This window comes from Macrotis lagotis, chromosome 3 (genome assembly GCF_037893015.1).
Source record: "Macrotis lagotis isolate mMagLag1 chromosome 3, bilby.v1.9.chrom.fasta, whole genome shotgun sequence".
NCBI classification, from domain to species: Eukaryota; Metazoa; Chordata; class Mammalia; order Peramelemorphia; family Peramelidae; genus Macrotis; species Macrotis lagotis.
This window is the reverse complement of record NC_133660.1, coordinates 23933330-23947665: the sequence shown is the minus strand read 5'-3', so window position 1 is coordinate 23947665 and position 14336 is coordinate 23933330. Positions and strand designations below refer to the sequence as shown.

The window sequence follows — 14336 nt, the reverse complement described above, 5'->3', positions numbered from 1 at the left end:
CTCTTCAGTCAGGCCGCGGCCGGCAGAGCATCCCTGCTCCGCTCCGGCGGCCCCGCCCCCGCCCCGCCCCCAACCTCCGGGCCTCCACAGCCCAGCCCGGCTGGGCTGCAAACTTTCGGCCAATCAGAGGCCAGCCTCCTCCGGGCCTCCTCCCGGCTGAGGCGCAGCCCGCCGGCCGGACTGGGGCCCTGGGCCGAGCCCGGAGCCCGCCGTGGAGCGCGCCCCCACCGCCAGCCCCCTGGCCTTTGGCTGGGGCCGTGCGCGCCGGGGCGGCGGGGCCCGGGCGGGCGGCGGGGCCGGACGGGCCGGGGCGCCCCCGGACCATGCTGGGCATGTATGTGCCCGACAGGTTTGCGCTCAAGGCTTCCCAAGTCCAGGACGGGATGGGGCTCTACACGGCCCGAAGAGTGCGGAAGGTGGGTGAGCCCCCCAGCCTGGCCCCGCGCCCCCGCTTCTTCCTTCCCTCCCTTCCCTTTGCTTCCGCGGCCCACTCCCAGGAAGGGGGGCCTGCCCCCGGAGGAGAAGCCCAGGCCGGCCGGACTGGGGGGGGGGGGGGAGGTGCCGGCCCAGCCTGAGGCCCCACATGGGTGCCAGCCCCGCCATGCCACGTAGGAGGGGGTGGCCGCGCCCTCCCGTCTCTCAGGGCCGGGCTGCCGCCAGCCTTGGGCCTGGGCTGCTGCCGGGGCCGCCTGGAAGGCTCGGCCCTGTGGCCTCCATCCCGTGCCAGGGTGGCCACTGGGGCCGATGGGACGGCTGCCAGGCGGCTGGGGCGCTCTGCCACTTTAGGAACTCAGGCTAAGTCACACGGGGAGAGCAGGGAGACCTTTTTCTCCAGTGATGCCAGTTCGGAAAGACTCGGGGCTCTGAGTAGCCCAAGGATTGCGGTGGCCTCCACTGAGAGAGCCATCAACCCAGGCGTAGGACCAGGGCCCCTCGCAGTCCGTGGGAACACCTGGGGCTTATCCTCAACTTACCTGGCTCCCGGTGTCCTTCGAGGCACCAGAGGCTGAAGAGTCAGCCCGCCGGGAAGCCAAATGGACTTGGGTTCAAGGCCTTCCCAGGGCCGCCTCAGTGACCTGCTAAGATGAAAAGTTAGTTCTAGTCATCTGGAGTTCCCGGAACTAACCAAATACCAGCTCCTATCCGTAATTAACTGGCAAAGAGAAAAAAATGATGCCTTCTCCGCCCTCAGTAGCTTTAAATGAAAACACCACATACACAGGAGCAAATCTGAAATAAAATCAAGATACAAGGGAATGGAGGGAGAGAGGAACAAAAGAAAGGTAAGGTCATGAACTGATAGGACCTTTGAAGACTAGGGAAGCCCAGCAGCCTTATTGGGAGGGGAAAGAGGCCTAGATTTATTGTCAGAGGACCTGGATTCAAATCCTCTTCCTGACCCCTTTTACCCATTTAGTACATCCTATCTCCCCATTTCAACCTGGCAGGTCTGTCTATCCTCTTTGGGTTTTGTTTTGTTTTTTTTTTTTTTTTGGTCTATCCTCTTCTAAGGAAGACATGGGGATCCTGGGCAAGTCTTGTCTCAGGCTTACTTTCTTCATCTACAAAATGCGAATACTTGTGGCCCTTCTCTGACAAGGTTGTTGTGAGAATCAGGTGCAATAATATTGGCATTGATAACCCTCTGCAATCTGGCTCTTGCCCATCTTTCTGGACTATGTATTACTTCTCCTTATGCTCTCTCTGAACCAGCCAAATCAATCTTTATTTTCCATTCAAAGTCCTTTTTACCAGCTGTTCTATATGTCTGGAAATCTCTCCTGTTTCATCTCCATCAAGTCTTGCAGAAACCTGATTCATTTCAAGGTTCAACTCAAATATTAATTCCTTGAAGATATCTCTTTAGATTCCTTGGGATCTTACCCTCTTATCAATGAATACTTATTTTGTAGCTAATCTTTACTTATTTGTGAACTTGGAATTCTCCTAGTAGAAGGTACCCTCTGTGAGGACAGGGCATTTTTGCATTATTACCTCCATTTCCGAGAATATTTCCTGTCCAACAAATAAACATGTGTTGATTAAATGACATGAAACATGATTGAAATCTTAAAGTACTAAGTAAATGGCATGGTGCTGCTGAAGAAGCCCTGGGATAAACTCATCAGTAGGAGAAGGGGGCTGGAGGGTAGGGGCTAGCCAGCATGAGAAAGTCACAGGAATCAAGGGGTTTTCAGGACCCCCTGCTGAGGCATTTCTCAGCTGAAAAGCCATTTAACCTCTGCTTTAGCTTCCTCCTTTGTAAATTGAAAGATGTGGATGCAGTAACATCTAAGATATCTTTCAGGTCAAAATCTATGATATCCACCCTCTTCCTTCTCATCCTCATTGCCAACATTTAGAAGATAATTGATAGAAATATTTCACAAATTATATATTTTTGTTCTAGTATTTTACAGATTTTAGCCCCAATAAAGTTCCTGACAAAAAGATTGAGTCTATGATATAGAAAAGTTTATCTAGAAACCTTCAAATTTCTTTTAGTGTGAGAGAAGCCCTTGACCAGGGCTTCCTGGGACTTTTCACTATCATCTCTCCTAACCATATCACTTCCTCATCTAGAATTCATCCTTCCATCCATCCATCCATCCATCCATTTCATGTTTTTACACACCTAATGTATCTAGAGTTCCAGGTCAGATTCTAAGGAAAATCTAGAGTTCAGAAAAGAAATAGATCCTATGTTAAATCAATTAAGCATTCAACAAATTGCTACTATGTACTCAGTCCTCCAGAAAGAAAGATTAAATACAAAACTGTTCTTACCCTCATGGAGTTTACAATGCACAACATATAAACTCATATCAACAAGAAACAAAGGAGTTTATTAAGGGAAGGCACTAATCATATGAAAAAGGGTCAGCTTGGCTTGAAGGGAACTGCTAATAAGAGGTAGAGGAGAGGAAGGGAAGGGCATTCCACATGTGTGCTAGTGCAAAGGCACAAGGTGGGAAATAATGTAACATATATTAGAATAAGCAAAATAGCAAGTATGGCTAGACCATAGTATGGATAAGAGAAATATTAATTGAGGCTAGATTATTTAAATGTCAAGGAGAGATTATTTTTCATGCTGGTTGGTTTGGTTCGGTTCTTGTCTATTATTGAAGAAGACTGAAATGACATCACTATAGAGACACATTGTAGTTTGTCTGAATGTGACTGATCAAACCATTAGGAGTATGGAATGTTTTACTACAGGTAACAATAGTCTATGTGAAAACCTGTGGTGTTTATTCTAAACTTATGGATGTCATGTTTCCTTTGAGCTGCTTCAATTCTGCCTTGCTCATAGAGCACAGCATCCTTTGTGATTGCTGTGTTGCTTTTCCTGACCCCCTTGTGAGTGCTTACCCTGTGTGAGTTCTCCATAAAATAGTTTTTTTGGTAAAAAAAAAAAGAAACCATTGGATTTTTACTGAGTAAAGGAATAATATTGTCAGATTACTGCTTTAGGAAAATCACATGGGTGACTCAATGAGGCAGGGAGAGAATTAGGAGGTTATTGCTAGGTCAGAAAGGTAGCAACATCATTAAATGAACTTTGCTGTCTAGTAGCAACCACACCTGTGGGAGGAAGGAAAGACATCTTGGCCCAGCTCGCATCTAACCCATTTCTTCCTGTATTTCCCCATAGACTATTCCTACCAGAACCTTGGGATATCTAATTACTTAGAACAGATAGGGGTTGTTAACACTGTTGATTAAAAAAAGACACTGCTTTCTAACTTCCTCAGAGTCTTGCTAACTGACCTTTCTGATGACCCTCAGATCCAGTGCAGTGTTATCTAATTTAATAAACAACTTTGGACCTTTCTCTACACTCTTAGGACTCAATGACCATGCAGCTGAACTTTCTTTTAGATGTTATCTTTGCAAATTAGAGTGTGAACTCTTAAAGAGCAAGGACTATCTTTTATCTTAAGTTTTCATATTTCTATATCCAATGTATAATGTAGCATTTGGAATAAGTATGCTCTTAATAAATATTTTTTATTTATTCATTAATTCAGTGGAAAATAATTTTGTTTTGGACATTGAATTTGATATTCTGATGCTAATTCCAGGAGAAGACACTCTCACAGAAGGATGCTGACTATATGGGCCTAACCTTAACCTAATTCAATAATGTTAAATGCTCCTTGAATTTAATGGCCTGGACAGCTTGGTAAATGGTTGATAAATGAAAGAGGTAGGTTAGTATAAAGAGAAGAAACTGTCACCTGAACTCATAGAACATCATCAAGGGGCAGGGTACAGAGATGGAAGAGAAAGAGGTCCAGAATGGTGTCTTGGGATTGGACCATAGATATTGTTTCCAGCAAAGGAGACTGAGGAGGAATAGACAGATAGACAAGAGGAGAGGCAGATTCTGAGAGAACATAGAGTATATCCAGAGTATAGTCAACAATAGTTAAAAATATTGAGATGTTAAGAAGAATGACTGAGAATTGGGCATTAGACTTAACAGTTAAGAAATCTTGGGATGGCCATGGTAGTACAGCCCTATATACTTATACTTGGACACCATAGAAGTTCTCAACAGCATTAGAGCTAAAGCTGATAGTATATTCTAAGGAAATCTGACACTGATATGATATGTCACCAGAAACAGGGGTGAATATGGGGGGCAATGCTACTTAAGGAGGGGAGAACTATACTAGAATGAAAATGGAGAGAGAGAGAGAGAGAGAGAGAGAGAGAGAGAGAGAGAGAGAGAGAGAGAGAAAGAGAGAAATATTGAAAAGTCTCAGGAGTGAACACTGGCAAGATGTGATCAACTTGTCTATTCAATTCTTAGTAGGCAAATTTGAAGATACAAGGAATTCAGGCTAGAAAGTTGCATCCAACAGAACTGCCCATTGATAAAGTCTAATTTAGAAGAGAAGAAGGTGAGACCATAGATGGGATCATTGACTAGGAGAAGTGGAAGGGATAGATTGACTGAGGGTCACAGTGAAATGAGAATAGTGTGATGAGGAATTAGTCCAAGAGAGAAATGGAAATGTGAGAAAATAAGCACCATAGGTACATTTCAACATGACAGGGATTACTTTAGCAAAATAAAATAAAATACATTTTGAAAAATTCAATTTTTGCTTATGCCAGTTCTTTGGGAGGAAAAAATAACAAAACCCATCAATAAACCAGTGTTTAAAGGATTGGGAAATGAGAGATGGAAACATTGGGATCCAAAAAAAAGCAACATAGAAAACTTATTTATAGCAGGTGAAAACAAGTTAAGATTCTTTGATCCTTCTTCTCTGAACCAGTATTTTATAATTTTAAAAATCCAGAAGAATGAAGCCTTTGACAATGAATTTTTCTGTGAATACCAATTGTATTTCTCCTCCTCGTGAGTACCTAGTCTACAAAATAACCACCATTATCCAAATCTATCCAGTCATAAAAAAGGACTAACTCCTTCCCCCCCCCCCAAAAAAAGTGAAACCTGGAACTGTATATAGTACTACATCATTTTCTAAACAAATAGTTATTAAGTATATGCTATGAACAAAATTGTAGCATCTTACTGGGGATACAAATATACTATCCATTACTTTACTAAGATTACATTATACTGACATGGATGTGTTCACAAACAAATTTAGTAGTAGTAGTAGTAGTAGTAGTACTAGTAGTAGTACTAGTAGTAGTACTAGTAGGTACAGGAGCAGCAGCAATAGTAGTAATTAAAATAAACAAGCTATCAATTCTATTTCACTTTAGAACAGCACTGGCCTCAGAGGAGAAAGAGAGAGTTTGGGCAGAGACACTTAACTTGAGGGAATCAAGGAAGGCTTCCCAGAGCATATCACTTCATCAGGGTTTTGGAGGAGGTGGATATTTGTAGGTAGAGATGCAGGAAATACATTTTAGAAAGATAGGTAATATACTTTAATTTTATTTAAGGCAATGGGGTTAAGTGACTTGCCCAAGGTCACACAGCTAGGTAATTATTAAGTGTGAGGCCAGATTTGAATTCAGGTCCTCCTGACTTCAGGGCCACTGCACCATCTATCTGCCCCCAGTAATATATTTTAGATAAAGCTAGGCTTGGAAAAGAAAGATCTGTCCTTGAGACTTAGATGTATATGTTGAACAATTCTATACCTTTTCTCATCTATGTAATGATAATAATACCTGTGGGTCTAGGATGAGGATCAAAAAATACAAAAGACTTGCAAATCTTACTCTATAAATATCATTGTTAGATCAGACATATTTGTACAACTTCAGCCCTTGTTTTTCTAGTATGAAGATGAATTCCATTTATATATTTTGTGAGTTTGTATCATAATCCTATAGGGAGGCAGTCATAATCTTATAGCACTGGAAACTTTGAATCCTACTTAGACACTTATTACAATGTAAGTGAGCAAGTCACTCAAAGTCTCTGGTCTTCAGTCCCATCATCTTAAAATGAGGAGGTTGGATTCAATGACTTCTATTGCAAATTCAAGTATCAGTGTTAATTTCCTAATCTGTAAAAGTGAGGAATGTGGCACCTGCCTCCCAGGGTTGTTATGAAGATCAAATAATACATGTAAAGTTCTATGTATATATATATATATATATATGTATATATATACATATATATGTATATATATACATATATATACATATATACGTTATATATACATATACGTATATATGTATATATATATGTATATATATATATATATATACATATATATATATATGTATATATATATACACACTAGCTCCCATACTGCTGCTGTTGAGGTAATGACAGTAATATTGATGCTCCTTCTAAAGTCTCAGTTCTTTGGCAGTGAGGTTGTAAACAAGATGGTCTCTCTGGAGTTGCTTCCAGCTTTAGAATACAATTATTTCCTACAGAGGAGTTACTTTCATTGTATAGTGATTGAGATTTCCTTAAGATTTCTTTTATAGAATCCATACTTCCTGAGGGTAAGGACTGTTTCCTTTTATATCTATCTTTGTAGTATTATTCCCTGGCACATACCTTATGCCCAGTCTGCACTTGATATGTTATTGGTGAATTGAATATGGATTATGCACTGTTCCTACTGTGTTTGTTGCTGCTTCCCTACATCACAGTCATCCCTTCCTAATCCTTTTGAAGATGATGCTGTTAATGGAAGTTTTCTCAAGGTCAGCTTGTAGTAAAGACATTCCATTCAGGAGTATAGGAGCACCTTCTTGCAGTCTCCTTGAAGATTTGACTGAAGAATGTTTGGTTTGTGTTTCCAAATTCTGACTGCTACAGAGAGGGCAGATCCAGGTCCACCCTTTGCCTTCTTAGTGTTGTTTCTAGAGCTGGGATATACTTGTTTGAGGATAGCATGCCCCTTCTTTTCCATCAGTGATGTGGATAGATTTATTATTTTAAGGGAAATGTAGTGAAGTTCAGCATAGTGATCTTTTCTTTCAAACCAGTAAAAACTGGTCTTTGATGGTTCTCTAAGATGTGGAATAGTGACAAGAAATTTAGGCAATGTAAAGACAAAAATAGATCAATAAAGCTGTTTTCAAAAATCTCAGTGCTTTTGATTTGGAAGCCCCTTTCCTAAATATTATGAATAAGGCACTTTTTTTCAAGGCCTTCCTAGAATTCTAAATAAGTCAATCTTTTTTATGAGTCCTGTTTTGTGATTAATTATTAAGCAGCAGAACAATTTGATTTTAGATCATCTAGGAAGACAAGAGCTTGAACTTTTGTTTGGCATCATATTTATCTAACGTTTTCCCAGGGATTCCAAGCTTCATGAGATTGTGGAAAGAAAATGTTCTCACACCTTGTTTTTTCTTAATCAGTGTTGTTCACCATCAACACCACTGACTTAATGATTGTAGCAATGACTTTCAATGTCATTCCTGTTTAGGGTGAAAAGTTTGGCCCATTTGCTGGAGAGAAGAAAATGCTTCAGGATTTGGATGAAAGTATGGACTGCAGATTAATGTGGGAGGTGAGTACAAGATGGTTGTTTTATTTAGGTATTTGTAAATTAAAATCAGTGCTTAGAAGGTACCAATTATTAAAAGTTAAATATAAAATAATTATAAGATCAAGTAATGAAGTATAATTCCTGGTTTTCCTGGTTTGTTCATTTTCATATTAAAATGGTTATGCTCCTACACAAACATACAGAAAATTACTGAGCAATGTGATTATTTTTGTAATAACATATGGTTGGATTCTGATTTCTAATTCATTTTGCTCACCTTTTCAATTTTTTGGGGTGAGTTCTCCTTTACAGTCACAGTTATGTTTGCCAACTGTATATTTTCCTCTATCCCAATCACTTAAATTTATCCTTCTATTTTTAAAATCTGTCCCTTTGATCTATTTTGTTTCTGAGCATTACCTCTTTCTTATTCCACCTCTTTTTTCCTTAATCCCTTTTCCTTATACTTTCCTCTTGGGTAATATTCATTTCAGTACCCAATTGTGTCTGTATATGTATTCTTTCCTTGAAATCATTTTAGGTGAGAGTGAAATTTGAATGTTGACTAATCCTCCCCCATTCTTTTCTCTATTGTATAGATTCTTACTCCATTTATGTGTGTCTCCTTTTTTTCTTTCTCTCTTCCCCAGTCTTTTAGCATATCCTTCATCATCAAAATTCTATTCTTATTTTGATATTATCCCTCAGAGACTCCTATTGAAGATAAAGTTCTGAGGAGTTACATATATCATTTTCTTATATAAGAATGTAAAGAGTTAAACTTTGTTTAGTGTCTTATTATTTCTCATATATGCTTAGTTTTTAATGTTTTTCTTGAGTCTTATGATTGAATGTCAAATTTTCTATTCAGTTGTTATTTTTTTCTTGAAGAATGCTTAAAAATCCATTCCCTCCCCAATATGTTTATAGTAAGATTGTAAGCTCTTTGAGGAAAAAAATGCCTTTTCCCTCTTTTTGATTAATTTTTATCTGGCATGGTGTAGGCTTATAAAACATAGCTGTGTTATTCTCCGTTATAATCTTATCTCCTTTGCCTTCTGAAATATCTTATTCCAAGCCCTTCATTTCCTTATGGTGTTAGTTGCTAAATCTTGCATGATCCTGACTACAGCTCTATTATTCTTGAATTCAGTCTTTCTGATTGCTTGACATGAGTCAAGCCCTTAGTAGATTAAACAAGAGCAGGTGACAAAATTCATAGAGGAATCATCAATTCAGTTATTCTGAATCTTGCCAGGAATATTTTCTATTGACATGAATTTTACAGATTACAACTATACTAATCTTGGAAATTTTACTTTGGGGGTTTCTTCCAGAAGGTGACTAGCATTTTCTTTCAATTTCTACTTAACTGTTTTGTTCCAAGATATCTGAACATTTTTCCTTTGTAATTTCCTTGAAAATATGATGTTTAGTCTCTTATTTTGTTACTGGCTTTCTGATAGTCTAAGGATTCTCAAATTATTTTCCACAAACTATTTTTCAGGTCAGTTGGTTTCCTTTTTTTCATCTATTTTCATTATTTTGACCTTGTTTAATTGTTGTTTTAATTTGTAATTATTTATTTGTTATTATTTATTTTATTATCAGCCCTTGGCCAATTGTAATTTTATGAAGTTGTTTTTCTTCAATATTGTTTCTATGTTTTTCATCAATTTTTCATTAATTAACTTTTCATAACTTTCTTGTTAACTTTCATTTCTTGACCCAATTTTTCTCTATTTGGTTTTTAATATTTTTGCTTTTTTTTTTTTTATAAATCTCTTCCTTTACTTCTTTTGGGGATTCTTTTTGGGCTTGTATCCATATATACTTTTCTTTGAGGCTTTGCAAATGTTTTCAACTCATTTTTTTTCTTTTCTTTTATGTTTATTTCTTTGAAATTTCCTGTCTGGCAACAGATTAGCTTTCTTAAAAAGTGGTTTTTCTTTGGTTGTTTATTCTTTTAGCCTTCCTTTTGACTTTAGACTTTATGTTAGTATTGGTCTGAACTCACTTCTGAATTGATGTGGAGGGGAGAAGAATTCTGCTGCTTTCACAGCTTGATCTGGAGGCATGAACATTTTTTATTTCCAAAGTGGTGTGATCTTGGGAGAGTTCTATTTGCTGCCTTTTGTCTGTGCTGTACAACTTCCTGTTCCAGTTTGCATTTGTTGGACTGTGAATAGTTGATATTTCAGTTGAACATTGTCACTATTAGACTGCTGGAAGGTTTTTCAGATTCAGAATAACTGAATTGATGATTCCTCCATGAATTTTATCACCTGCTCTTGTTTAATCTACTAAGGGCTAATGCATAAGCTAAAGGTCAAAATGGAGTCAGTTGTTACTCTCTTGTTGGACTCAGGGCCATATAGCTACGATTACTTCTCTTACCATTGAACTGGAGTCCTTGCCCCAGTGTCCTTGGCTAAAAATGACTCACTGTAATTTTGTATTGATTTTCATGATCAAAATTTAGTCTCCCATATTTTCTATATTTTTAATTATTTTTCATATGGAACTATTTATTTAAATATTATAATCTGTCATTCAAAGGGGTTTTTCTCTAATAAGTATGACTTTCTTTAAAAAATGAACATATGTTATCCCTATGACTTTTTTTATTTAAGGCAATGGGGTTAAGTGACTTGCTCAAGGTCACACAGCTAGGCAATTATTAAGTATCTGAGGCTGGATTTGAATTCAGGTTCTCCTGACTCCAGGGCTGGTGCTCTATCCACTGTGCTCCTTAGCTGCCCCTATTCCTATGACTTTTTGCTGAATTCAAATAATAAGAATTTTACATTCTTTGAATTTTGTGTATCAATTTCATAAAAATTTTTAAAGTTATGACTTAAAAACTCATAAGCCAATATAGAAAAACAAAATATTAAACCTATACTTTATGGACCACAATGCAGCAAAATTATAAGCAATAACTGGAATTGAAATGATAGGCTTATAAAGTAACTAAATACTAAACTACTAAAATGAATGATTCAAAAAGTTAATCACAGAACAATGAATATTTTTTTTTGCAAGGCAAATGGGGTTAAGTGGCTTGCCCAAGGCCACACAGCTGGGTAATTATTAAGTGTCTGAGACCGGATTTGAACCCAGGTACTCCTGACTCCAAGGCCAGTGCTTTATCCACTACACCACCTAGCCGCCCCGCAATGAATATTTTTAAAGGGAAATGATAGTATTGTGGCAGCATTTCAAAACTTCTAGGTTGAAAGCAAAGTTGTTCTGGGAAAATAACTCTTTATAAAATAGTTTCACTAGAAAAAGATCAATAGTTATTATTATCCATTATGTCCCAAACAAGTGCTAAGCACTTGGAATAGAAAGACAAGAGTTAAATAGTCAATAGCCTCATGGACCTTATATTTTAACAGTGGAGGAAGCATATACATATATATATATATATATATATATATATATATATATATATATATATAAATTATGTATAAAATATATATACATCATAAATATATATGGAACATATGTAGCTATAGACATATATAATATGAAAATGCATCTATACATTTATTTATTTATACACATAAAATATGTACATCTTTTATGTACACATTCATTTTATATCCATGTACACATACTTAAACATGCACATATAAAATGAATATGTGAAGACATAGAAGTTAATGAGCCTAGAGGTTTGATGGTTGAGTAAATCAATAAAGCCTTCAAGAATAAAGTGAGCCAAGTCTTTAAGGAAAAGAGGTATTCAAGAAGCAAAGGTGAGGAGAGAGTACATTCTAGGCATGGGAGACAGTTGAACATTACAAAGACAGGAAAGCAAGATAAGGAATACTTTAATTTGGAACAACAAAGACAATCCCATGGCTACATTGCAAAGAAAGTGGAGGAGAGAGGGGGTTGGAGTCAAGATGATGGCATGGAGGTAGGAATTCCCATAGACTCCAAAAGTCAAAAAATTATGACTCTAATAAAATCTTAGAGGGGCAGAACCCACAGAAAGACTGAGCTAAATGATTTCCCAGTCCAAGACAACTTGGTCAATCCATGGGAAAGATCTATTCCACCATGACCCGGGGTTGGAAAAAGTCTCAGCACAGACTGGACCACAACCAAGCTGCCCTGGAGCAAAGCAGCTCCAACTTTTTTGGAAGAGCCTGCCAGTGTTGGTCTCAGGGAACCTACAAACCCCCAACAGGTGCTTCCAGAGCACTCAGTCCACAGATGGTAAGGGGTGGGGAGAAACTGCAGAAGTCTCTCTGCTGTCCCTGGGGCAGGACTCTGCTTCTTTGTCCATATTCAGGTCCAGGTTGCAGTCTGGACCTCCATACTTCCTTAAAGGATCAGGGACCTTCCTCACAACTCTAGGGCAGAGTGTTGTGGTCATCCATAGACTCTTATAAAACATTGGAGGAATTAAGATTCCTAGGGGGAATGTCCCTGAAAAACCCAAAAGCTTTGGAAGTATGGTAAATCAGTCATAGGCTGAGGAAATGAACAAACAACAGAAAAAGAAGAATCTGACCATAGAAAATTACTTTGCTTCCATGGAGGATCAAAATATACACTCATAAGATCATGAAGTCAAAGCTTCTGTATCCAAAGTCTCCAAGAAAAATAGAAAATGGTCTCAGGCTATGGAAGAGCTTAAAAAATTTTTTTAAAAGCAAGTAAGGGAGGTAAAGGAAAAATTAGGAATAGACATGAAAGCAATGAAATAATAGCAGGAAAATTATGAAAACCAAGTCAGTAGCTTGGTGAAGAAGATACCAAAAAACCTGAAGAAAATAACTTGTTAGAAACCAGTTTAGAGGGGTGGCTAGGTGGTGTAGTGGATAAAGCACTGGCCCTGGAGTCAGGAGTACGTGGGTTCAAATCTGGTCTCAGACACTTAATAAGTACCTACCTGTGTGGCCTTGGGCAAGCCACTTAACCCTGTTTTCTTGCAAAAAAAAAGAAAGAAAAAGACAGTTTAGGACAAATGGAAAAAGGAGTCCAGAAGGCCAATGAGGGGACAAATGCTTTAAAAACTGAATTAGTCAGTTGAAAAAGGAGATTAAAAACTCTGAAGAAAATAACTCCTTAAAATTTAGAATGGAGCTAAAGGAAGCTGAAGATTTTGTGAGAAATCAAGAAACAATAAAGCAAATATAAAAGAATGAAAAACTAGAAGAAAATGTAAAATATCTCATTGGAAAAAACAACTAACTTGGAAAATAGATCTGAAAGAAATAATTTAGAAATTATTGGATTACCTGAAAGTCTTGGCCAGGAAAAGAGCCTAGACTTCATTTTTTTGAGAAATAATCCAGCAAAATTTCCCTGAGATCCTAGAAGTAGAGGGTAAATTAGAAATTGAGGGAATTCACCTATCACCATGAGAGCCCCTCCCAAAAAACTCCCAGGAATTTTATAACTAATTTATAAAACTCCCAAATCAAAGAGAAAATACTGCAAGCAGTCAGAAAAATATGATTCAACTACTGTGGTGCTACAGTCAGGAATATTCAGGATTTACTGTGAAGTTGGGTGTTTTCATAAAATTATGGCAAGAACTATATGCACTGATGAAAAGTAAGGAACCAGGAGATCACAATGATGATCAGCTGTGAAAGGTTTAGTTACTCTGCTTAATACAGTGAGCCAAGACAATTCCAATGAAATCTATATGAAATCCATATATATGTGTGTGTGTGTGTGTGTGTGTGTGTGTGTGTGTGTGTGTGTGTGTGTGTGTGTATAGGTATCTTTTCATGTTATATTTTTATATAGCTACATATGTTTCATATGTATTTATGATGTACATCTATTTTATACATAGTTAATATATGCACGTTTCCTCCACTGTTGAAATATAAGGTCCTTGAGTATATTGACTATTTAACTCTTGTCTTTTTATCCCAAGTACTTGGGTATGACTATGTGTAAGTGTGTGTGTATTTACCTTGAGAGAGAACTAATTATAAATTCTAAATTAAAATAAAAAAAAGAACCTGGAAGAAGAGAATAATGTAGGAAACAAAAGAAAACTGAATTGGGTGTACAGACATATTAACCTAATTGTAAGTTTTTGAAAATAAATCTCCTATCTCCTTGCTTTTATACTCTTGTCCTCCATTCAAAGAAAAAGTTTTCCTATAATTCCCAGCTCCTAGTGATTTCCTTCCATGATTAAGGTTCCATACAATTGTTGGAGATATTGAAATGATGGACTGAGAAATATCTTTTCCCAAAACCATTTATTAAATGCTTAAGTTTAGGTTAGATATAATGTCTACTCTCTGCCACTTATAATCTCTTAAGAGAATCAAACACAAACACAGAAAACCTTAATAGCAATAACAATAGTTATAGCATAATGAACCTACAGATGATTAC

The 14336-nt window shown here is 37.8% G+C and overlaps 1 protein-coding gene across 7 annotated transcripts in view; it reads left to right on the top strand.

Annotated features, from left to right (window-relative positions):
• Positions 1 to 293: 293 nt before the first annotated feature.
• PRDM5 (PR/SET domain 5) overlaps positions 294 to 14336 on the top strand; it is a 224190-nt gene continuing 210147 nt past the window's right edge. For all 7 annotated transcript variants that reach the window (XR_012476834.1, XR_012476835.1, XM_074228332.1 and 4 more), the window contains exons 1-2: positions 294 to 416; positions 7893 to 7976. Coding sequence is in view for 5 of the 7 variants with exons in the window: in XM_074228332.1 (XP_074084433.1) it covers positions 324 to 416; positions 7893 to 7976 (177 nt within the window). In the remaining 2 variants the exon portion in view is untranslated. The remainder of the gene's footprint in view (positions 417 to 7892; positions 7977 to 14336) is intronic.